The sequence below is a fragment of the Hyperolius riggenbachi genome, chromosome 11, assembly GCF_040937935.1.
Source record: "Hyperolius riggenbachi isolate aHypRig1 chromosome 11, aHypRig1.pri, whole genome shotgun sequence".
NCBI classification, from domain to species: domain Eukaryota; kingdom Metazoa; phylum Chordata; class Amphibia; order Anura; family Hyperoliidae; genus Hyperolius; species Hyperolius riggenbachi.
In genome coordinates, this window is record NC_090656.1 from 8093080 (window position 1) to 8119431 (window position 26352).

General features: G+C 53.9%; 1 protein-coding gene across 4 annotated transcripts in view; it reads left to right on the plus strand.

Annotated features, from left to right (window-relative positions):
* TDRD12 (tudor domain containing 12) overlaps positions 1-26352 on the plus strand; it is a 269251-nt gene that overhangs the window by 166093 nt on the left and 76806 nt on the right. For all 4 annotated transcript variants that reach the window (XM_068261508.1, XM_068261507.1, XM_068261506.1 and 1 more), the window contains exon 25: positions 1727-1829. In XM_068261508.1, the coding sequence (XP_068117609.1) occupies positions 1727-1829 (103 nt within the window). The remainder of the gene's footprint in view (positions 1-1726; positions 1830-26352) is intronic.

The following is a 26352-nucleotide window of genomic DNA, read 5'->3' on the forward strand; positions in this document are numbered from 1 at the left end:
GTGTCTCTTTTTAAGTGTGTACCGGGTATTCCCCACAGGCAAGCAAACCCAGCTGCGATTAAAGCGGACCCAAACCAAACATTTTTTTTAATTAAAAATATTTAGTTGCACCACTCTGACACATACAAAGATAAATAAACACTCCTTCAAGCCTATGCGCATTTCAGTGCATGCTTTTCACCCTTCTCTTTTCATTACTAGGGTTATACTGGGGGCAGCCATTTGCAATTCCTCCATTGCCAGACACCACCTACTCCACCAGTCTGCCGGATTCTGGCCCGGCAATATGAAAGGAAGGGTGGGGTTCCTCCAATAAATGTAAAATATTTTATATTTGTCATCATGCAGCTGAAAAAAAGGCTGCTATTTATTATTATAATTTAGAAAATAGATTTTATTTCTGAAATCTTGTATTTTTAATTTGGGTCCACTTTAAAAAAACACTGAAATGTGTTCCGATTACAGAGTTACGCTACACTCATAACACTCTTCCCTCTGAGATTGCTCTGATTCCTTTAAATGGAACCCGAAGTGAGAGGTATCTGGAGGCTGACATATTTATTTCCTTTTAAGCAATACCAGTTGCCTGGCAGCCCTGCCGATCCTCTGCCTCTAATACTTTAAAAGGAAGGTTCAGGAAGTGGGTAAAAAAAATCCATATCCACTTACCTGGGGCTTCCTCCAGCCCGTGGCAGGCAGGAGGTGCCCTCGCTGCCGCTCCGCAGGCTCCCGGTGGCCGACCCGACCTGGCCAGGCCGGCTGCCAGGTCGGGCTCTTCTGCGCTCCAACGACGGGCTCTTCTGCGTTCCACGCGGGCGCGCTGACGTCATCGGACGTCCTCCGGGCTGTACTGCGCAGGCTCAGTAGTTCTGAGCCTGCGCAGTACAGCCCGGAGGACATCCGATGACGTCAGCGCGCCCCCGTGAGGCGCAGATTGGAGCACAGAAGAGCCCGACCTGGTAGCCGGGCCAGGTCGGGTCGGCCACCGGAGATGACTGGGAGCCTGCGGAGCGACAGCGAGGGCACCTCCTGCCTGCCACAGGCTGGAGGAAGCCCCAGGTAAGTGGATATGGATTTTTATTTTATCCACTCCCTGAACCTTCCCTTTAACCCAGATGTGAACAAGCATGCAGGTCAGATGTTTCTGGCTGAAGTGTGACTGGATTAGCTGCATACTTGTTTCTGATGTGTGATTCAGACACTACTGATGCCTGGAAGATCAGCTAGGATAGCCAGGGAACTAGTATTGTTTAAAAGGAGCTAAATATGGCCGCCTCCATAGGTCTATCCTCTCAGGTTCCTTTTAATTTCTGGCGGAGTATGTGGACCTCCCCAAACATTCCCAATCTGAGATGGGCTCCTTTTCCACTAGCAAGCAGAATCGCAAATGCATTTGTGCTTGCAAAAGCTGCGTTTTCTACTCAACGCGATTGTGACATGAACCGTCCTGAGCAAAATGCGATCTCACCAATAATCGTGCAGCCTGATGATTGCGATTAGCGAGAAATCAAATCAGGCTAATGGAAAAAGTGCACCGCGATTTACATGTAAATTACAGTGCGCTAGCGATTGGCGAAACACCGGCGATGCGCTTTGTTTAAGCAGATCGCGGCTAGTGGAAAAGGGCCCTAACTTCCAAATTACCAAACCACCTAATAGTTCTATTTTTATTCTCCATTTTTTTCTGTTGCTAGATTATATTTTATTTTTTCTCCTTTTATTGCAGCCAAGATGTGTTTATCTGTCCTTATCGACATTGTATTAATCCCACGGTGGACTTGCTGGGGAAGACCAGTCCTGTTCCAGAAGCAAACAACCAGTACATAACGGTACGTATTATCCACCTGTGTCCAGAGGCTCTGATGTCACCCCAGACACAATCTGCTCTTCACATGGCCACACCTCCTCGCATTCACATAGACAAGATTTCTCACATACCTCACCCCTCCTCTGGAATCTCCTTCCAAAGCTCACCTGTCACACTCCAACCTAATATTTAAGCACTCCCTCAAAGCTCACTTTTTCTAGCAAGTACGGTATACACTCGAACATAAGCCATTCCCCTTCAACCCTCGGGCAAGTTGTACTTTGTGCTCCTTACTAAAGATAACCCAAAAACACACTGTGTTGTATTCACCCCACCTAGTTTCCTCCCTATTCCTTTAGATTGTAAGCTTGCAAGGACAGGGCTCATTTTGTGTCTTGGAGTTTGCTATACATTTTGTTTATCTTGTTACATTAGTCACTGTAATTACTATGTTAGCCAATTCTGTATTTAATATTTACTTAAATTGTATTTATAAAGCGCCAACATATTACGCAGCGCTTATGTACCAGTGTCTATATTTGGTGTGGGCAATTGTCTTCATTATTATGGACCCCATGTTTGTCTCTTACTCTGTACAGCACCACGGAATATGTTTGTGTTTTACAAATCAATAATAATGTCTGACTTGATTACAGATCTGTGTTGTAGAGCTGTGGTTTTTGTTAGGAGCAATGGGCCCAGAGGTTCTGGTAAACAGCGTTAGGCTTGTCACCACTAATAACAAAAACCTTAGCCCTGGTGGGACTGGTTGAAGGTTCTGCAATTTAAAGGAGAGGCCTCAGCCTGGTACAGAAATGGATGCTTTCCTCTCCCTACAGACTGCCACCAAATCCCTCTATTACCTTTTTTATAGATTTGAAATGTAACCTGGCTGTAAACTGTTTACAGAGACACAGGAGCACACAGAGAGCTTCAGCTCATGAAGCTATATTTCTGCTTTTCATCATTCTGAACACATTTTACTCACAGGACTAGAGACAGTGAGGACTGTTTCTGTATGCTGGATGTGCTGGGCACAGTCCTCCATAGTAATGCCCACAGTGAGAACTGTTCTCTGTAAATGTCATATTTTATTTTTGTATCACATAAAACATGAAAAGATGAAAAAAAAGCCTTTGTATTTGTGATTTGCTAGTAATTACTGGAAATATATGTAGCATTTAGAATTTTAGTTAACTTTGATTGTTCTTTAAATATGAATTTGATAAATGTATTGGAGTGATTTAGGCTGTTACAGATGTCATGTACTAATATAAAATAGTAGCAGTAAAGTAAAATATCAGCCATGAGTAAAAGCAAGAAGTTTTGAATCGTGGCGATACCATTTATTGGCAAACTTAAAGGGAACCTGAGATGGCCTGAGTGCAGTTATTTATACTTGCCCGAGGCTTCCTCCAACCCCATGAACTCCGCGGCCTCCCGTGCTGTTTTCTCTAGCCCCTCCGTTCACTAGGTGTACTCACTGGTAATCCAGTTGGTCGTGCTTTTCTGCGCATGCGTGGCTCGGCCGTGCGCTCCCGAGCCTGGGAACGTCCTGCGCAGGGGCAGAACTCTCCTAGGCATGAGGGTGTGCAGTGGCTAGTAAATAGAGAGGGAGGCCACAAACTTCAAGGGGATGGAGGAAGCCCCCAGATAAGTATAAATAAACGCATAGGGTTCCTATCAGATACACACACCAGAGGTGAGAGGAATATGGATGCTGCTATATTTTCTTTTTAAACAATACCAGTTGCCTGGCTTGCTTTCTCATTCTCTGCCTCTAATACTTTTAGCTATAGACCCTGAACAAATATGCTGATCAAGGGTTACTAATAAGATTACTAGCATGCTTGTTTCAGGTGTGATGCAGATAATGCTGATGCATGAAGGATTAGCATCTTTGCCAGGAAACTAGTTTTGTTTAAAAAGAAATAATTATGGCAGACTCCATACCCCACCGTTTTATTTTATATTTAAATCTAGTTTTTCATTTTTTACCATTTCATTGTCTCTGCTCAATGACAAATGCATTGAAGTATTTACTGACAGGAAAGTATTTTATGGCTGTAATTACTTCTCAGTGAGTGTTATGTTATAGTCATGTCACATGTGACCTCGGTTGTCCTTTAAAAGAAAAAGTGAGAACTTTCGGGTAAGCCTTCGGACTCTGAAAATGAAGGTTTATTAGCCGAAAGCCTACCGTATATAAGACGACCCCCCACCTTTTCCAGTTAAAATATAGAGTTTGGGATATACTCGCCGTATAAGACTACCCCTCTTCCAACGCACACCAAATTAAAAAAAAAAAAAACATACTGGTGCTATGTATGAACAGATACTGGTGCTGTACTGTATGTGGTACCCAGTATATAACAGTATACAGGTGATTGACTGGTTGGATTGGTCAACTCTCTCTATTTATCAGAGCGGTATGGAAGAATAGATTGTGCTGTGCCCATAAAACACGCCTCTTTCACCCTTCTGGCCCCGCCCTTGTATCCTATTCACCTCCTTCTCTGCCTCTCAGATCTCACACATGTGCGCCTGCACCGCTTCACTACAGTCCTCAGCAGCGAGATCTGAGAGGCGGTAACAGGATAGGATCTCACACATGTGCGCCTGCACCGCTTCACTACAGTCCTCAGCAGCGAGATCTGAGAGGCGGTAACAGGATAGGATCTCACATATGTGCGCCTGCGCCGCTTCACTACAGTCCTCAGCAGCGAGATCTGAGAGGCGGTAACAGGATAGGATCTCACACATGTGCGCCTGCACCGCTTCACTACAGTCCTCAGCAGCGAGATCTGAGAGGCGGTAACAGGATAGGATCTCACACATGTGCGCCTGCGCCGCTTCACTACAGTCCTCAGCAGCGAGATCTGAGAGGCGGTAACAGGATAGGATCTCTCACATGTGCGCCTGCACCGCTTCACTACAGTCCTCAGCAGTGAGATCTGAGAGGCGGTAACAGGATAGGATCTCACAGATGTGCGCCTGCACCGCCTCACTACAGTCCTCAGCAGCGAGATCTGAGAGGAGGTAACAGGATAGGATCTCGTACATGTGCGCCTGCGCCGCTTCACTACAGTCCTCAGCAGCGAGATCTGAGAGGGGGTAACAGGATAGGATCTCACACATGTGCGCCTGCACCGCTTCACTACAGTCCTCAGCAGGGAGATCTGAGAGGGGGTAACAGGATAGGATCTCACAGATGTGCGCCGCTTCACTACAGTCCTCAGCAGCGAGATCTGAGAGGAGGTAACAGGATAGGATCTCGCACATGTGCGCCTGCACCGCCTCACTACAGTCCTCAGCAGCGAGATCTGAGAGGAGGTAACAGGATAGGATCTCACACATGTGCGCCTGCACTGCTTCACTACAGTCCTCAGCAGCGAGATCTGAGAGGCAGTAACAGGATAGGATCTCACACATGTGCGCCTGCACCGCTTCACTACAGTCCTCAGCAGCGAGATCTGAGAGATGGTAACAGGATAGGATCTCGCACATGTGCGCCTGCACCGCCTCACTACAGTCCTCAGCAGCGAGATCTGAGAGGAGGTAACAGGATAGGATCTCACACATGTGCGCCTGCACTGCTTCACTACAGTCCTCAGCAGCGAGATCTGAGAGGCGGTAACAGGATAGGATCTCACACATGTGCGCCTGCACCGCTTCACTACAGTCCTCAGCAGTGAGATCTGAGAGGCGGTAACAGGATAGGATCTCACAGATGTGCGCCTGCGCCGCTTCACTACAGTCCTCAGCAGCGAGATCTGAGAGATGGTAACAGGATAGGATCTCGCACATGTGCGCCTGCACCGCCTCACTACAGTCCTCAGCAGCGAGATCTGAGAGGCGGTAACAGGATAGGATCTCACACATGTGCGCCTGCGCCGCTTCACTACAGTCCTCAGCAGCGAGATCTGAGAGGCGGTAACAGGATAGGATCCCACACATGTGCGCCTGCGCCGCTTCACTACAGTCCTCAGCAGCGAGATCTGAGAGGCGGTAACAGGATAGGATCTCACACATGTGCGCCTGCACCGCTTCACTACAGTCCTCAGCAGTGAGATCTGAGAGGCGGTAACAGGATAGGATCTCACACATGTGCGCCTGCGCCGCTTCACTACAGTCCTCAGCAGCGAGATCTGAGAGGCGGTAACAGGATAGGATCTCACACATGTGCGCCTGCGCCGCTTCACTACAGTCCTCAGCAGCGAGATCTGAGAGGCGGTAACAGGATAGGATCTCACACATGTGCGCCTGCGCCGCTTCACTACAGTCCTCAGCAGCGAGATCTGAGAGGCGGTAACAGGATAGGATCTCACACATGTGCGCCTGCGCCGCTTCACTACAGTCCTCAGCAGCGAGATCTGAGAGGCGGTAACAGGATAGGATCTCACACATGTGCGCCTGCACCGCTTCACTACAGTCCTCAGCAGTGAGATCTGAGAGGCGGTAACAGGATAGGATCTCACAGATGTGGGCCTGCACCGCCTCACTACAGTCCTCAGCAGCGAGATCTGAGAGGAGGTAACAGGATAGGATCTCACACATGTGCGCCTGCACCGCTTCACTACAGTCCTCAGCAGCGAGATCTGAGAGGCAGTAACAGGATAGGATCTCGTACATGTGCGCCTGCGCCGCTTCACTACAGTCCTCAGCAGCGAGATCTGAGAGGGGGTAACAGGATAGGATCTCACACATGTGCGCCTGCACCGCTTCACTACAGTCCTCAGCAGGGAGATCTGAGAGGGGGTAACAGGATAGGATCTCACAGATGTGCGCCGCTTCACTACAGTCCTCAGCAGCGAGATCCGAGAGGAGGTAACAGGATAGGATCTCGCACATGTGCGCCTGCACCGCCTCGCTACAGTCCTCAGCAGCGAGATCTGAGAGGAGGTAACAGGATAGGATCTCACACATGTGCGCCTGCACTGCTTTACTACAGTCCTCAGCAGCGAGATCTGAGAGGCAGTAACAGGATAGGATCTCACACATGTGCGCCTGCACCGCTTCACTACAGTCCTCAGCAGCGAGATCTGAGAGATGGTAACAGGATAGGATCTCGCACATGTGCGCCTGCACCGCCTCACTACAGTCCTCAGCAGCGAGATCTGAGAGGAGGTAACAGGATAGGATCTCACACATGTGCGCCTGCACTGCTTCACTACAGTCCTCAGCAGCGAGATCTGAGAGGCGGTAACAGGATAGGATCTCACACATGTGCGCCTGCACCGCTTCTCTACAGTCCTCAGCAGTGAGATCTGAGAGGCGGTAACAGGATAGGATCTCACAGATGTGCGCCTGCGCCGCTTCACTACAGTCCTCAGCAGCGAGATCTGAGAGATGGTAACAGGATAGGATCTCGCACATGTGCGCCTGCACCGCCTCACTACAGTCCTCAGCAGCGAGATCTTAGAGGCGGTAACAGGATAGGATCTCACACATGTGCGCCTGCGCCGCTTCACTACAGTCCTCAGCAGCGAGATCTGAGAGGCGGTAACAGGATAGGATCTCACACATGTGCGCCTGCGCCGCTTCACTACAGTCCTCAGCAGCGAGATCTGAGAGGCGGTAACAGGATAGGATCTCACACATGTGCGCCTGCACCGCTTCACTACAGTCCTCAGCAGTGAGATCTGAGAGGCGGTAACAGGATAGGATCTCACACATGTGCGCCTGCGCCGCTTCACTACAGTCCTCAGCAGCGAGATCTGAGAGGCGGTAACAGGATAGGATCTCACACATGTGCGCCTGCGCCGCTTCACTACAGTCCTCAGCAGCGAGATCTGAGAGGCGGTAACAGGACAGGATCTCACACATGTGCGCCTGCGCCGCTTCACTACAGTCCTCAGCAGCGAGATCTGAGAGGCGGTAACAGGATAGGATCTCACACATGTGCGCCTGCACCGCTTCACTACAGTCCTCAGCAGTGAGATCTGAGAGGCGGTAACAGGATAGGATCTCACACATGTGCGCCTGCGCCGCTTCACTACAGTCCTCAGCAGCGAGATCTGAGAGGCGGTAACAGGATAGGATCTCACACATGTGCGCCTGCACCACTTCACTACAGTCCTCAGCAGCGAGATCTGAGAGGCAGTAACAGGGTAGGATCTCACACATGTGCGCCTGCACCGCTTCACTACAGTCCTCAGCAGTGAGATCTGAGAGGCGGTAACAGGATAGGATCTCACACATGTGCGCCTGCACCGCTTCACTACAGTCCTCAGCAGCGAGATCTGAGAGGCGGTAACAGGATAGGATCTCACACATGTGCGCCTGCACCGCTTCACTACAGTCCTCAGCAGCGAGATCTGAGAGGCGGTAACAGGATAGGATCTCGCACATGTGCGCCTGCGCCGCTTCACTACAGTCCTCAGCAGTGAGATCTGAGAGGCGGTAACAGGATAGGATCTCACACATGTGCGCCTGCGCCGCTTCACTACAGTCCTCAGCAGCGAGATCTGAGAGGCGGTAACAGGATAGGATCTCACACATGTGCGCCTGCGCCGCTTCACTACAGTCCTCAGCAGCGAGATCTGAGAGACTGTAACAGGATAGGATCTCACACATGTGCGCCTGCGCCGCTTCACTGCAGTCCTCAGCAGCGAGATCTGAGAGGCGGTAACAGGATAGGATCTCACACATGTGCGCCTGCGCCGCTTCACTACAGTCCTCAGCATCGAGATCTGAGAGGCGGTAACAGGATAGGATCTCACACATGTGCGCCTGCGCCACTTCACTACAGTCCTCAGCAGCGAGATCTGAGAGGCGGTAACAGGATAGGATCTCACACATGTGCGCCTGCGCCGCTTCACTACAGTCCTCAGCAGCGAGATCTGAGAGGCGGTAACAGGATAGGATCTCACACATGTGCGCCTGCGCTGCTTCACTACAGTCCTCAGCAGCGAGATCTGAGAGGCGGTAACAGGATAGGATCTCACACATGTGCGCCTGCACCGCTTCACTACAGTCCTCAGCAGCGAGATCTGAGAGGCGGTAACAGGATAGGATCTCACACACGTGCGCCTGCGCCGCTTCACTACAGTCCTCAGCAGTGAGATCTGAGAGGCGGTAACAGGATAGGATCTCACACACGTGCGCCTGCACCGCTTCACTACAGTCCTCAGCAGCGAGATCTGAGAGGCGGTAACAGGATAGGATCTCACACATGTGCGCCTGCACCACTTCACTACAGTCCTCAGCAGCAAGATCTGAGAGACAGTAACAGGATAGGATCTCACACATGTGCATCTGCGCCGCTTCACTACAGTCCTCAGCAGCAAAATCTGAGAGGCGGTAACAGGATAGGATCTCACATGTGCGCCTGCGCCGCTTCACTACAGTCCTCAGCAGCGAGATCTGAGAGGCGGTAACAGGATAGGATCTCACACATGTGCGCCTGCACCACTTCACTACAGTCCTCAGCAGCGAGATCTGAGAGGGGGTAACAGGATAGGATCTCACAGATGTGCGCCGCTTCACTACAGTCCTCAGCAGCGAGATCTGAGAGGAGGTAACAGGATAGGATCTCGCACATGTGCGCCTGCACCGCCTCACTACAGTCCTCAGCAGCGAGATCTGAGAGGAGGTAACAGGATAGGATCTCACACATGTGCGCCTGCACCGCTTCACTACAGTCCTCAGCAGCGAGATCTGAGAGGTGGTAACAGGATAGGATCTCACACATGTGCGCCTGCACCGCTTCACTACAGTCCTCAGCAGTGAGATCTGAGAGGTGGTAACAGGATAGGATCTCACACATGTGCGCCTGCACCGCTTCACTACAGTCCTCAGCAGCGAGATCTGAGAGACAGTAACAGGATAGGATCTCACACATGTGCGCCTGCACTGCTTCACTACAGTCCTCAGCAGCGAGATCTGAGAGGCGGTAACAGGATAGGATCTCACATGTGCGCCTGCGCCGCTTCACTACAGTCCTCAGCAGTGAGATCTGAGAGGCGGTAACAGGATAGGAACTCACACATGTGCGCCTGCGCCGCTTCACTACAGTCCTCAGCAGGGAGATCTGAGAGGTGGTGACAGGACAGGATCTCACACATGTGCGCCTGCGCCACTTCACTACAGTCCTCAGCAGCGAGATCTGAGAGGCGGTAAAAGGATAGGATCTCACATGTGCGCCTGCACCGCTTCACTACAGTCCTCAGCAGGGAGATCTGAGAGGTGGTAACAGGACAGGATCTCACACATGTGCGCCTGCACCGCCTCACTACAGTCCTCAGCAGCGAGATCTGAGAGGCGGTAACAGGATAGGATCTCACATGTGCGCCTGCACCGCCTCACTACAGTCCTCAGCAGCGAGATCTGTGAGGCGGTAACAGGATAGGATCTCACACATGTGCGCCTGCACCACTTCACTACAGTCCTCAGCAGCGAGATCTGTGAGGCGGTAACAGGATAGGATCTCACACATGTGCGCCTGCGCCGCTTCACTACAGTCCTCAGCAGCGAGATCTGAGAGACGGTAACAGGAAAGGATCTCACACATGTGCGCCTGCACCGCTTCACTACAGTCCTCAGCAGCGAGATCTGAGAGGCGGTAACAGGATAGGATCTCACATGTGCGCCTGCACTGCTTCACTACAGTCCTCAGCAGCGAGATCTGAGAGGCGGTAACAGGATAGGATCTCACACATGTGCACCTGCACCACTTCACTACAGTCCTCAGCAGCGAGATCTGTGAGACGGTAACAGGATAGGATCTCGCACATGTGCGCCTGCGCCGCATCACTACAGTCCTCAGCAGTGAGATCTGAGAGGCGGTAACAGGATAGGATCTCACATGTGCGCCTGCACCGCTTCACTACAGTCCTCAGCAGCGAGATCTGAGAGGCGGTAACAGGATAGGATCTCACATGTGCGCCTGCACCGCTTCACTACAGTCCTCAGCAGCGAGATCTGAGAGGCGGTAACAGGATAGGATCTCACATGTGCGCCTGCACCGAGTCACTACAGTCCTCAGCAGGGAGATCTGAGAGGAGGTAACAGGATAGGATCTCACACATGTGCGCCTGCACCGCTTCACTACAGTCCTCAGCAGCGAGATCTGAGAGGCGGTAACAGGATAGGATCTCACACATGTGCGCCTGCACCGCTTCACTACAGTCCTCAGCAGCGAGATCTGAGAGGGGGTAACAGGATAGGATCTCACACATGTGCGCCTGCACCGCTTCACTACAGTCCTCAGCAGGGAGATCTGAGAGGGGGTAACAGGATAGGATCTCACACATGTGCGCCTGCGCCGCTTCACTACAGTCCTCAGCAGCGAGATCTGAGAGGAGGTAACAGGATAGGATCTCACACATGTGCGCCTGCGCCGCTTCACTACAGTCCTCAGCAGTGAGATCTGAGAGGCGGTAACAGGATAGGATCTCACATGTGCGCCTGCACTGCTTCACTACAGTCCTCAGCAGCGAGATCTGAGAGGCGGTAACAGGATAGGATCTCACACATGTGCACCTGCACCACTTCACTACAGTCCTCAGCAGCGAGATCTGTGAGACGGTAACAGGATAGGATCTCGCACATGTGCGCCTGCGCCGCATCACTACAGTCCTCAGCAGTGAGATCTGAGAGGCGGTAACAGGATAGGATCTCACATGTGCGCCTGCACCGCTTCACTACAGTCCTCAGCAGCGAGATCTGAGAGGCTGTAACAGGATAGGATCTCACATGTGCGCCTGCACCGCTTCACTACAGTCCTCAGCAGCGAGATCTGAGAGGCGGTAACAGGATAGGATCTCACATGTGCGCCTGCACCGAGTCACTACAGTCCTCAGCAGGGAGATCTGAGAGGAGGTAACAGGATAGGATCTCACACATGTGCGCCTGCACCGCTTCACTACAGTCCTCAGCAGCGAGATCTGAGAGGCGGTAACAGGATAGGATCTCACACATGTGCGCCTGCGCCGCTTCACTACAGTCCTCAGCAGTGAGATCTGAGAGGCGGTAACAGGATAGGATCTCACACATGTGCGCCTGCGCCGCTTCACTACAGTCCTCAGCAGCGAGATCTGAGAGGCGGTAACAGGATAGGATCTCACACGTGCGCCTGCGCCGCTTCACTACAGTCCTCAGCAGCGAGATCTGAGAGGCGGTAACAGGATAGGATCTCACACATGTGCGCCTGCGCCGCTTCACTACAGTCCTCAGCAGCGAGATCTGAGAGGCGGTAACAGGATAGGATCTCACACATGTGCGCCTGCACCGCTTCACTACAGTCCTCAGCAGTGAGATCTGAGAGGCGGTAACAGGATAGGATCTCACACATGTGCGCCTGCGCCGCTTCACTACAGTCCTCAGCAGCGAGATCTGAGAGGCGGTAACAGGATAGGATCTCACACATGTGCGCCTGCACCGCTTCACTACAGTCCTCAGCAGTGAGATCTGAGAGGCGGTAACAGGATAGGATCTCACACATGTGCGCCTGCACCGCTTCACTACAGTCCTCAGCAGCGAGATCTGAGAGGCGGTAACAGGATAGGATCTCACACATGTGCGCCTGCGCCGCTTCACTACAGTCCTCAGCAGTGAGATCTGAGAGGCGGTAACAGGATAGGATCTCACACATGTGCGCCTGCGCCGCTTCACTACAGTCCTCAGCAGCGAGATCTGAGAGATGGTAACAGGATAGGATCTCGCACATGTGCGCCTGCACCGCCTCACTACAGTCCTCAGCAGCGAGATCTGAGATGCGGTAACAGGATAGGATCTCACACATGTGCGCCTGCGCCGCTTCACTACAGTCCTCAGCAGCGAGATCTGAGAGGCGGTAACAGGATAGGATCTCACACATGTGCGCCTGCACCGCTTCACTACAGTCCTCAGCAGTGAGATCTGAGAGGCGGTAACAGGATAGGATCTCACACATGTGCGCCTGCACCGCTTCACTACAGTCCTCAGCAGCGAGATCTGAGAGGCGGTAACAGGATAGGATCTCACACATGTGCGCCTGCGCTGCTTCACTACAGTCCTCAGCAGTGAGATCTGAGAGGCGGTAACAGGATAGGATCTCACACATGTGCGCCTGCGCCGCTTCACTACAGTCCTCAGCAGCGAGATCTGAGAGATGGTAACAGGATAGGATCTCACACATGTGCGCCTGCACCGCTTCACTACAGTCCTCAGCAGTGAGATCTGAGAGGCGGTAACAGGATAGGATCTCACATGTGCGCCTGCACCGCTTCACTACAGTCCTCAGCAGCGAGATCTGAGAGGCGGTAACAGGATAGGATCTCACACGTGCGCCTGCACCACTTCACTACAGTCCTCAGCAGCGAGATCTGTGAGGCGGTAACAGGATAGGATCTCACACGTGCGCCTGCGCCGCTTCACTACAGTCCTCAGCAGCGAGATCTGAGAGACGGTAACAGGATAGGATCTCACACATGTGCGCCTGCCCCGCTTCACTACAGTCCTCAGCAGCGAGATCTGAGAGGCGGTAACAGGATAGGATCTCACACATGTGCGCCTGCACCGCTTCACTACAGTCCTCAGCAGCGAGATCTGAGAGGGGGTAACAGGATAGGATCTCACACATGTGCGCCTGCACCGCTTCACTACAGTCCTCAGCAGGGAGATCTGAGAGGGGGTAACAGGATAGGATCTCACACATGTGCGCCTGCGCCGCTTCACTACAGTCCTCAGCAGTGAGATCTGAGAGGCGGTAACAGGATAGGATCTCACATGTGCGCCTGCACCGCTTCACTACAGTCCTCAGCAGCGAGATCTGAGAGGCTGTAACAGGATAGGATCTCACATGTGCGCCTGCACCGCTTCACTACAGTCCTCAGCAGCGAGATCTGAGAGGCGGTAACAGGATAGGATCTCACATGTGCGCCTGCACCGAGTCACTACAGTCCTCAGCAGGGAGATCTGAGAGGAGGTAACAGGATAGGATCTCACACATGTGCGCCTGCACCGCTTCACTACAGTCCTCAGCAGCGAGATCTGAGAGGCGGTAACAGGATAGGATCTCACACATGTGCGCCTGCGCCGCTTCACTACAGTCCTCAGCAGTGAGATCTGAGAGGCGGTAACAGGATAGGATCTCACACATGTGCGCCTGCGCCGCTTCACTACAGTCCTCAGCAGCGAGATCTGAGAGGCGGTAACAGGATAGGATCTCACACGTGCGCCTGCGCCGCTTCACTACAGTCCTCAGCAGCGAGATCTGAGAGGCGGTAACAGGATAGGATCTCACACATGTGCGCCTGCGCCGCTTCACTACAGTCCTCAGCAGCGAGATCTGAGAGGCGGTAACAGGATAGGATCTCACACATGTGCGCCTGCACCGCTTCACTACAGTCCTCAGCAGTGAGATCTGAGAGGCGGTAACAGGATAGGATCTCACACATGTGCGCCTGCGCCGCTTCACTACAGTCCTCAGCAGCGAGATCTGAGAGGCGGTAACAGGATAGGATCTCACACATGTGCGCCTGCACCGCTTCACTACAGTCCTCAGCAGTGAGATCTGAGAGGCGGTAACAGGATAGGATCTCACACATGTGCGCCTGCACCGCTTCACTACAGTCCTCAGCAGCGAGATCTGAGAGGCGGTAACAGGATAGGATCTCACACATGTGCGCCTGCGCCGCTTCACTACAGTCCTCAGCAGTGAGATCTGAGAGGCGGTAACAGGATAGGATCTCACACATGTGCGCCTGCGCCGCTTCACTACAGTCCTCAGCAGCGAGATCTGAGAGATGGTAACAGGATAGGATCTCGCACATGTGCGCCTGCACCGCCTCACTACAGTCCTCAGCAGCGAGATCTGAGATGCGGTAACAGGATAGGATCTCACACATGTGCGCCTGCGCCGCTTCACTACAGTCCTCAGCAGCGAGATCTGAGAGGCGGTAACAGGATAGGATCTCACACATGTGCGCCTGCACCGCTTCACTACAGTCCTCAGCAGTGAGATCTGAGAGGCGGTAACAGGATAGGATCTCACACATGTGCGCCTGCACCGCTTCACTACAGTCCTCAGCAGCGAGATCTGAGAGGCGGTAACAGGATAGGATCTCACACATGTGCGCCTGCGCTGCTTCACTACAGTCCTCAGCAGTGAGATCTGAGAGGCGGTAACAGGATAGGATCTCACACATGTGCGCCTGCGCCGCTTCACTACAGTCCTCAGCAGCGAGATCTGAGAGATGGTAACAGGATAGGATCTCACACATGTGCGCCTGCACCGCTTCACTACAGTCCTCAGCAGTGAGATCTGAGAGGCGGTAACAGGATAGGATCTCACATGTGCGCCTGCACCGCTTCACTACAGTCCTCAGCAGCGAGATCTGAGAGGCGGTAACAGGATAGGATCTCACACGTGCGCCTGCACCACTTCACTACAGTCCTCAGCAGCGAGATCTGTGAGGCGGTAACAGGATAGGATCTCACACGTGCGCCTGCGCCGCTTCACTACAGTCCTCAGCAGCGAGATCTGAGAGACGGTAACAGGATAGGATCTCACACATGTGCGCCTGCCCCGCTTCACTACAGTCCTCAGCAGCGAGATCTGAGAGGCGGTAACAGGATAGGATCTCACACATGTGCGCCTGCACCGCTTCACTACAGTCCTCAGCAGCGAGATCTGAGAGGGGGTAACAGGATAGGATCTCACACATGTGCGCCTGCACCGCTTCACTACAGTCCTCAGCAGGGAGATCTGAGAGGGGGTAACAGGATAGGATCTCACACATGTGCGCCTGCGCCGCTTCACTACAGTCCTCAGCAGCGAGATCTGAGAGGAGGTAACAGGATAGGATCTCACACATGTGCGCCTGCGCCGCTTCACTACAGTCCTCAGCAGTGAGATCTGAGAGGCGGTAACAGGATAGGATCTCACATGTGCGCCTGCACTGCTTCACTACAGTCCTCAGCAGCGAGATCTGAGAGGCGGTAACAGGATAGGATCTCACACATGTGCACCTGCACCACTTCACTACAGTCCTCAGCAGCGAGATCTGTGAGACGGTAACAGGATAGGATCTCGCACATGTGCGCCTGCGCCGCATCACTACAGTCCTCAGCAGTGAGATCTGAGAGGCGGTAACAGGATAGGATCTCACATGTGCGCCTGCACCGCTTCACTACAGTCCTCAGCAGCGAGATCTGAGAGGCGGTAACAGGATAGGATCTCACACATGTGCGCCTGCACCGCTTCACTACAGTCCTCAGCAGTGAGATCTGAGAGGCGGTAACAGGATAGGATCTCACACATGTGCGCCTGCACCGCTTCACTACAGTCCTCAGCAGTGAGATCTGAGAGGCGGTAACAGGATAGGATCTCACATGTGCGCCTGCGCCGCTTCACTACAGTCCTCAGCAGTGAGATCTGAGAGGCGGTAACAGGATAGGATCTCACACATGTGCGCCTGCGCCGCTTCACTACAGTCCTCAGCAGGGAGATCTGAGAGGTGGTAACAGGACAGGATCTCACACATGTGCGCCTGCGCCACTTCACTACAGTCCTCAGCAGCGAGATCTGAGAGGCGGTAACAGGATAGGATCTCACATGTGCGCCTGCACCGCTTCACTACAGTCCTCAGCAGGGAGATGTGAGAGGTGGTAACAGGACAGGATCTCACACATGTGCGCCTGCACCGCCTCACTACAGTCCTCAGCAGCGAGATCTGAGAGGCGGTAACAGGATAGGATCTCACATGTGCGCCTGCACCGCTTCACTACAGTCCTCAGCAGGGAGATGTGAGAGGTGGTAACAGGACAGGATCTCACACATGTGCGCCTGCGCCACTTCACTACAGTCCTCAGCAGCGAGATCTGAGAGGCGGTAACAGGATAGGATCTCACATGTGCGCCTGCACCGCTTCACTACAGTCCTCAGCAGCGAGATCTGAGAGGCGGTAACAGGATAGGATCTCACAGATGTGCGCCTGCACCGCCTCACTACAGTCCTCAGCAGCGAGATCTGTGAGGCGGTAACAGGATAGGATCTCACACATGTGCGCCTGCACCACTTCACTACAGTCCTCAGCAGCGAGATCTGTGAGGCGGTAACAGGATAGGATCTCACACATGTGCGCCTGCGCCGCTTCACTACAGTCCTCAGCAGCGAGATCTGAGAGACGGTAACAGGATAGGATCTCACACATGTGCGCCTGCACCGCTTCACTACAGTCCTCAGCAGCGAGATCTGAGAGGCGGTAACAGGATAGGATCTCACACATGTGCGCCTGCACCGCTTCACTACAGTCCTCAGCAGCGAGATCTGAGAGGGGGTAACAGGATAGGATCTCACACATGTGCGCCTGCACCGCTTCACTACAGTCCTCAGCAGGGAGATCTGAGAGGGGGTAACAGGATAGGATCTCACACATGTGCGCCTGCGCCGCTTCACTACAGTCCTCAGCAGGGAGATCTGAGAGGCGGTAACAGGATAGGATCTCACATGTGCGCCTGCACTGCTTCACTACAGTCCTCAGCAGCGAGATCTGAGAGGCGGTAACAGGATAGGATCTCACACATGTGCACCTGCACCACTTCACTACAGTCCTCAGCAGCGAGATCTGTGAGACGGTAACAGGATAGGATCTCGCACATGTGCGCCTGCGCCGCATCACTACAGTCCTCAGCAGTGAGATCTGAGAGGCGGTAACAGGATAGGATCTCACATGTGCGCCTGCACCGCTTCACTACAGTCCTCAGCAGCGAGATCTGAGAGGCGGTAACAGGATAGGATCTCACACATGTGCGCCTGCACCGCTTCACTACAGTCCTCAGCAGTGAGATCTGAGAGGCGGTAACAGGATAGGATCTCACACATGTGCGCCTGCACCGCTTCACTACAGTCCTCAGCAGTGAGATCTGAGAGGCGGTAACAGGATAGGATCTCACATGTGCGCCTGCACCGCTTCACTACAGTCCTCAGCAGCGAGATCTGAGAGACGGTAACAGGATAGGATCTCACACATGTGCGCCTGCGCCGCTTCACTACAGTCCCCAGCAGCGAGATCTGAGAGGCGGTAACAGGATAGGATCTCACACATGTGCGCCTGCGCCGCTTCACTACAGTCCTCAGCAGCGAGATCTGTGAGACGGTAACAGGATAGGATCTCGCACATGTGCGCCTGCGCCGCATCACTACAGTCCTCAGCAGTGAGATCTGAGAGGCGGTAACAGGATAGGATCTCACATGTGCGCCTGCACCGCTTCACTACAGTCCTCAGCAGCGAGATCTGAGAGGCGGTAACAGGATAGGATCTCACATGTGCGCCTGCACCGCTTCACTACAGTCCTCAGCAGCGAGATCTGAGAGGCGGTAACAGGATAGGATCTCACATGTGCGCCTGCACCGCTTCACTACAGTCCTCAGCAGTGAGATCTGAGAGGCGGTAACAGGATAGGATCTCACATGTGCGCCTGCACCGCTTCACTACAGTCCTCAGCAGCGAGATCTGAGAGGCGGTAACAGGATAGGATCTCACACATGTGCGCCTGCACCGCTTCACTACAGTCCTCAGCAGGGAGATCTGAGAGGCGGTAACAGGATAGGATCTCACATGTGCGCCTGCACCGCTTCACTACAGTCCTCAGCAGCGAGATCTGAGGGGCGGTAACAGGATAGGATCTCACATGTGCGCCTGCACCGCTTCACTACAGTCCTCAGCAGCGAGATCTGAGAGGCGGTAACAGGATAGGATCTCACATGTGCGCCTGCACCGCTTCACTACAGTCCTCAGCAGCGAGATCTGAGAGGCGGTAACAGGATAGGATCTCACATGTGCGCCTGCACCGAGTCACTACAGTCCTCAGCAGCGAGATCTGAGAGGCGGTAACAGGATAGGATCTCACATGTGCGCCTGCACCGCTTCACTACAGTCCTCAGCAGCGAGATCTGAGAGGCGGTAACAGGATAGGATCTCACATGTGCGCCTGCACCGCTTCACTACAGTCCTCAGCAGGGAGATCTGAGAGGTGGTAACAGGACAGGATCTCACACATGTGCGCCTGCACCGCCTCACTACAGTCCTCAGCAGCGAGATCTGAGAGGCGGTAACAGGATAGGATCTCACACATGTGCGCCTGCACCACTTCTCTACAGTCCTCAGCAGCGAGATCTGTGAGGCGGTAACAGGATAGGATCTCACACATGTGCGCCTGCGCCGCTTCACTACAGTCCTCAGCAGCGAGATCTGAGAGACGGTAACAGGATAGGATCTCACACATGTGCGCCTGCACCGCTTCACTACAGTCCTCAGCAGCGAGATCTGAGAGGCGGTAACAGGATAGGATCTCACACATGTGCGCCTGCACCGCTTCACTACAGTCCTCAGCAGCGAGATCTGAGAGGGGGTAACAGGATAGGATCTCACACATGTGCGCCTGCACCGCTTCACTACAGTCCTCAGCAGGGAGATCTGAGAGGGGGTAACAGGATAGGATCTCACACATGTGCGCCTGCGCCGCTTCACTACAGTCCTCAGCAGCGAGATCTGACAGGAGGTAACAGGATAGGATCTCACACATGTGCGCCTGCGCCGCTTCACTACAGTCCTCAGCAGTGAGATCTGAGAGGCGGTAACAGGATAGGATCTCACATGTGCGCCTGCACTGCTTCACTACAGTCCTCAGCAGCGAGATCTGAGAGGCGGTAACAGGATAGGATCTCACACATGTGCACCTGCACCACTTCACTACAGTCCTCAGCAGCGAGATCTGTGAGACGGTAACAGGATAGGATCTCGCACATGTGCGCCTGCGCCGCATCACTACAGTCCTCAGCAGTGAGATCTGAGAGGCGGTAACAGGATAGGATCTCACATGTGCGCCTGCACCGCTTCACTACAGTCCTCAGCAGCGAGATCTGAGAGGCGGTAACAGGATAGGATCTCACACATGTGCGCCTGCACCGCTTCACTACAGTCCTCAGCAGTGAGATCTGAGAGGCGGTAACAGGATAGGATCTCACACATGTGCGCCTGCACCGCTTCACTACAGTCCTCAGCAGTGAGATCTGAGAGGGGGTAACAGGATAGGATCTCACATGTGCGCCTGCGCCGCTTCACTACAGTCCTCAGCAGTGAGATCTGAGAGGCGGTAACAGGATAGGATCTCACACATGTGCGCCTGCGCCGCTTCACTACAGTCCTCAGCAGGGAGATCTGAGAGGTGGTAACAGGACAGGATCTCACACATGTGCGCCTGCACCGCCTCACTACAGTCCTCAGCAGCGAGATCTGAGAGGCGGTAACAGGATAGGATCTCACATGTGCGCCTGCACCGCTTCACTACAGTCCTCAGCAGCGAGATCTGAGAGGCGGTAACAGGATAGGATCTCACAGATGTGCGCCTGCACCGCCTCACTACAGTCCTCAGCAGCGAGATCTGTGAGGCGGTAACAGGATAGGATCTCACACATGTGCGCCTGCACCACTTCACTACAGTCCTCAGCAGCGAGATCTGTGAGGCGGTAACAGGATAGGATCTCACACGTGCGCCTGCGCCGCTTCACTACAGTCCTCAGCAGCGAGATCTGAGAGACGGTAACAGGATAGGATCTCACACATGTGCGCCTGCACCGCTTCACTACAGTCCTCAGCAGCGAGATCTGAGAGGCGGTAACAGGATAGGATCTCACACATGTGCGCCTGCACCGCTTCACTACAGTCCTCAGCAGCGAGATCTGAGAGGGGGTAACAGGATAGGATCTCACACATGTGCGCCTGCACCGCTTCACTACAGTCCTCAGCAGGGAGATCTGAGAGGGGGTAACAGGATAGGATCTCACACATGTGCGCCTGCGCCGCTTCACTACAGTCCTCAGCAGGGAGATCTGAGAGGAGGTAACAGGATAGGATCTCACACATGTGCGCCTGCGCCGCTTCACTACAGTCCTCAGCAGGGAGATCTGAGAGGCGGTAACAGGATAGGATCTCACATGTGCGCCTGCACTGCTTCACTACAGTCCTCAGCAGCGAGATCTGAGAGGCGGTAACAGGATAGGATCTCACACATGTGCACCTGCACCACTTCACTACAGTCCTCAGCAGCGAGATCTGTGAGACGGTAACAGGATAGGATCTCGCACATGTGCGCCTGCGCCGCATCACTACAGTCCTCAGCAGTGAGATCTGAGAGGCGGTAACAGGATAGGATCTCACATGTGCGCCTGCACCGCTTCACTACAGTCCTCAGCAGCGAGATCTGAGAGGCGGTAACAGGATAGGATCTCACACGTGCGCCTGCACCGCTTCACTACAGTCCTCAGCAGTGAGATCTGAGAGGCGGTAACAGGATAGGATCTCACACATGTGCGCCTGCACCACTTCACTACAGTCCTCAGCAGCGAGATCTGAGAGGCGGTAACAGGATAGGATCTCACATGTGCGCCTGCACCGCTTCACTACAGTCCTCAGCAGCGAGATCTGAGAGGCGGTAACAGGATAGGATCTCACAGATGTGCGCCTGCACCGCCTCACTACAGTCCTCAGCAGCGAGATCTGTGAGGCGGTAACAGGATAGGATCTCACACATGTGCGCCTGCACCACTTCACTACAGTCCTCAGCAGCGAGATCTGTGAGGCGGTAACAGGATAGGATCTCACACATGTGCGCCTGCGCCGCTTCACTACAGTCCTCAGCAGCGAGATCTGAGAGACGGTAACAGGATAGGATCTCACACATGTGCGCCTGCACCGCTTCACTACAGTCCTCAGCAGCGAGATCTGAGAGGCGGTAACAGGATAGGATCTCACACATGTGCGCCTGCACCGCTTCACTACAGTCCTCAGCAGCGAGATCTGAGAGGGGGTAACAGGATAGGATCTCACACATGTGCGCCTGCACCGCTTCACTACAGTCCTCAGCAGGGAGATCTGAGAGGGGGTAACAGGATAGGATCTCACACATGTGCGCCTGCGCCGCTTCACTACAGTCCTCAGCAGGGAGATCTGAGAGGCGGTAACAGGATAGGATCTCACATGTGCGCCTGCACTGCTTCACTACAGTCCTCAGCAGCGAGATCTGAGAGGCGGTAACAGGATAGGATCTCACACATGTGCACCTGCACCACTTCACTACAGTCCTCAGCAGCGAGATCTGTGAGACGGTAACAGGATAGGATCTCGCACATGTGCGCCTGCGCCGCATCACTACAGTCCTCAGCAGTGAGATCTGAGAGGCGGTAACAGGATAGGATCTCACATGTGCGCCTGCACCGCTTCACTACAGTCCTCAGCAGCGAGATCTGAGAGGCGGTAACAGGATAGGATCTCACACATGTGCGCCTGCACCGCTTCACTACAGTCCTCAGCAGTGAGATCTGAGAGGCGGTAACAGGATAGGATCTCACACATGTGCGCCTGCACCGCTTCACTACAGTCCTCAGCAGTGAGATCTGAGAGGCGGTAACAGGATAGGATCTCACATGTGCGCCTGCACCGCTTCACTACAGTCCTCAGCAGCGAGATCTGAGAGACGGTAACAGGATAGGATCTCACACATGTGCGCCTGCGCCGCTTCACTACAGTCCCCAGCAGCGAGATCTGAGAGGCGGTAACAGGATAGGATCTCACACATGTGCGCCTGCGCCGCTTCACTACAGTCCTCAGCAGCGAGATCTGTGAGACGGTAACAGGATAGGATCTCGCACATGTGCGCCTGCGCCGCATCACTACAGTCCTCAGCAGTGAGATCTGAGAGGCGGTAACAGGATAGGATCTCACATGTGCGCCTGCACCGCTTCACTACAGTCCTCAGCAGCGAGATCTGAGAGGCGGTAACAGGATAGGATCTCACATGTGCGCCTGCACCGCTTCACTACAGTCCTCAGCAGCGAGATCTGAGAGGCGGTAACAGGATAGGATCTCACATGTGCGCCTGCACCGCTTCACTACAGTCCTCAGCAGTGAGATCTGAGAGGCGGTAACAGGATAGGATCTCACATGTGCGCCTGCACCGCTTCACTACAGTCCTCAGCAGCGAGATCTGAGAGGCGGTAACAGGATAGGATCTCACACATGTGCGCCTGCACCGCTTCACTACAGTCCTCAGCAGGGAGATCTGAGAGGCGGTAACAGGATAGGATCTCACATGTGCGCCTGCACCGCTTCACTACAGTCCTCAGCAGCGAGATCTGAGGGGCGGTAACAGGATAGGATCTCACATGTGCGCCTGCACCGCTTCACTACAGTCCTCAGCAGCGAGATCTGAGAGGCGGTAACAGGATAGGATCTCACATGTGCGCCTGCACCGCTTCACTACAGTCCTCAGCAGCGAGATCTGAGAGGCGGTAACAGGATAGGATCTCACATGTGCGCCTGCACCGAGTCACTACAGTCCTCAGCAGCGAGATCTGAGAGGCGGTAACAGGATAGGATCTCACATGTGCGCCTGCACCGCTTCACTACAGTCCTCAGCAGCGAGATCTGAGAGGCGGTAACAGGATAGGATCTCACATGTGCGCCTGCACCGCTTCACTACAGTCCTCAGCAGGGAGATCTGAGAGGTGGTAACAGGACAGGATCTCACACATGTGCGCCTGCACCGCCTCACTACAGTCCTCAGCAGCGAGATCTGAGAGGCGGTAACAGGATAGGATCTCACACATGTGCGCCTGCACCACTTCTCTACAGTCCTCAGCAGCGAGATCTGTGAGGCGGTAACAGGATAGGATCTCACACATGTGCGCCTGCGCCGCTTCACTACAGTCCTCAGCAGCGAGATCTGAGAGACGGTAACAGGATAGGATCTCACACATGTGCGCCTGCACCGCTTCACTACAGTCCTCAGCAGCGAGATCTGAGAGGCGGTAACAGGATAGGATCTCACACATGTGCGCCTGCACCGCTTCACTACAGTCCTCAGCAGCGAGATCTGAGAGGGGGTAACAGGATAGGATCTCACACATGTGCGCCTGCACCGCTTCACTACAGTCCTCAGCAGGGAGATCTGAGAGGGGGTAACAGGATAGGATCTCACACATGTGCGCCTGCGCCGCTTCACTACAGTCCTCAGCAGCGAGATCTGACAGGAGGTAACAGGATAGGATCTCACACATGTGCGCCTGCGCCGCTTCACTACAGTCCTCAGCAGTGAGATCTGAGAGGCGGTAACAGGATAGGATCTCACATGTGCGCCTGCACTGCTTCACTACAGTCCTCAGCAGCGAGATCTGAGAGGCGGTAACAGGATAGGATCTCACACATGTGCACCTGCACCACTTCACTACAGTCCTCAGCAGCGAGATCTGTGAGACGGTAACAGGATAGGATCTCGCACATGTGCGCCTGCGCCGCATCACTACAGTCCTCAGCAGTGAGATCTGAGAGGCGGTAACAGGATAGGATCTCACATGTGCGCCTGCACCGCTTCACTACAGTCCTCAGCAGCGAGATCTGAGAGGCGGTAACAGGATAGGATCTCACACATGTGCGCCTGCACCGCTTCACTACAGTCCTCAGCAGTGAGATCTGAGAGGCGGTAACAGGATAGGATCTCACACATGTGCGCCTGCACCGCTTCACTACAGTCCTCAGCAGTGAGATCTGAGAGGGGGTAACAGGATAGGATCTCACATGTGCGCCTGCGCCGCTTCACTACAGTCCTCAGCAGTGAGATCTGAGAGGCGGTAACAGGATAGGATCTCACACATGTGCGCCTGCGCCGCTTCACTACAGTCCTCAGCAGGGAGATCTGAGAGGTGGTAACAGGACAGGATCTCACACATGTGCGCCTGCACCGCCTCACTACAGTCCTCAGCAGCGAGATCTGAGAGGCGGTAACAGGATAGGATCTCACATGTGCGCCTGCACCGCTTCACTACAGTCCTCAGCAGCGAGATCTGAGAGGCGGTAACAGGATAGGATCTCACAGATGTGCGCCTGCACCGCCTCACTACAGTCCTCAGCAGCGAGATCTGTGAGGCGGTAACAGGATAGGATCTCACACATGTGCGCCTGCACCACTTCACTACAGTCCTCAGCAGCGAGATCTGTGAGGCGGTAACAGGATAGGATCTCACACGTGCGCCTGCGCCGCTTCACTACAGTCCTCAGCAGCGAGATCTGAGAGACGGTAACAGGATAGGATCTCACACATGTGCGCCTGCACCGCTTCACTACAGTCCTCAGCAGCGAGATCTGAGAGGCGGTAACAGGATAGGATCTCACACATGTGCGCCTGCACCGCTTCACTACAGTCCTCAGCAGCGAGATCTGAGAGGGGGTAACAGGATAGGATCTCACACATGTGCGCCTGCACCGCTTCACTACAGTCCTCAGCAGGGAGATCTGAGAGGGGGTAACAGGATAGGATCTCACACATGTGCGCCTGCGCCGCTTCACTACAGTCCTCAGCAGGGAGATCTGAGAGGAGGTAACAGGATAGGATCTCACACATGTGCGCCTGCGCCGCTTCACTACAGTCCTCAGCAGGGAGATCTGAGAGGCGGTAACAGGATAGGATCTCACATGTGCGCCTGCACTGCTTCACTACAGTCCTCAGCAGCGAGATCTGAGAGGCGGTAACAGGATAGGATCTCACACATGTGCACCTGCACCACTTCACTACAGTCCTCAGCAGCGAGATCTGTGAGACGGTAACAGGATAGGATCTCGCACATGTGCGCCTGCGCCGCATCACTACAGTCCTCAGCAGTGAGATCTGAGAGGCGGTAACAGGATAGGATCTCACATGTGCGCCTGCACCGCTTCACTACAGTCCTCAGCAGCGAGATCTGAGAGGCGGTAACAGGATAGGATCTCACACGTGCGCCTGCACCGCTTCACTACAGTCCTCAGCAGTGAGATCTGAGAGGCGGTAACAGGATAGGATCTCACACATGTGCGCCTGCACCGCTTCACTACAGTCCTCAGCAGTGAGATCTGAGAGGCGGTAACAGGATAGAATCTCACATGTGCGCCTGCACCGCTTCACTACAGTCCTCAGCAGCGAGATCTGAGAGACGGTAACAGGATAGGATCTCACACATGTGCGCCTGCGCCGCTTCACTACAGTCCCCAGCAGCGAGATCTGAGAGGCAGTAACAGGATAGGATCTCACACATGTGCGCCTGCGCCGCTTCACTACAGTCCTCAGCAGCAAGATCTGTGAGACGGTAACAGGATAGGATCTCGCACATGTGCGCCTGCGCCGCATCACTACAGTCCTCAGCAGTGAGATCTGAGAGGCGGTAACAGGATAGGATCTCACATGTGCGCCTGCACCGCTTCACTACAGTCCTCAGCAGCGAGATCTGAGAGGCGGTAACAGGATAGGATCTCACATGTGCGCCTGCACCGCTTCACTACAGTCCTCAGCAGCGAGATCTGAGAGGCGGTAACAGGATAGGATCTCACATGTGCGCCTGCACCGCTTCACTACAGTCCTCAGCAGCGAGATCTGAGAGGCGGTAACAGGATAGGATCTCACATGTGCGCCTGCACCGAGTCACTACAGTCCTCAGCAGCGAGATCTGAGAGGCGGTAACAGGATAGGATCTCACATGTGCGCCTGCACCGCTTCACTACAGTCCTCAGCAGCGAGATCTGAGAGGCGGTAAC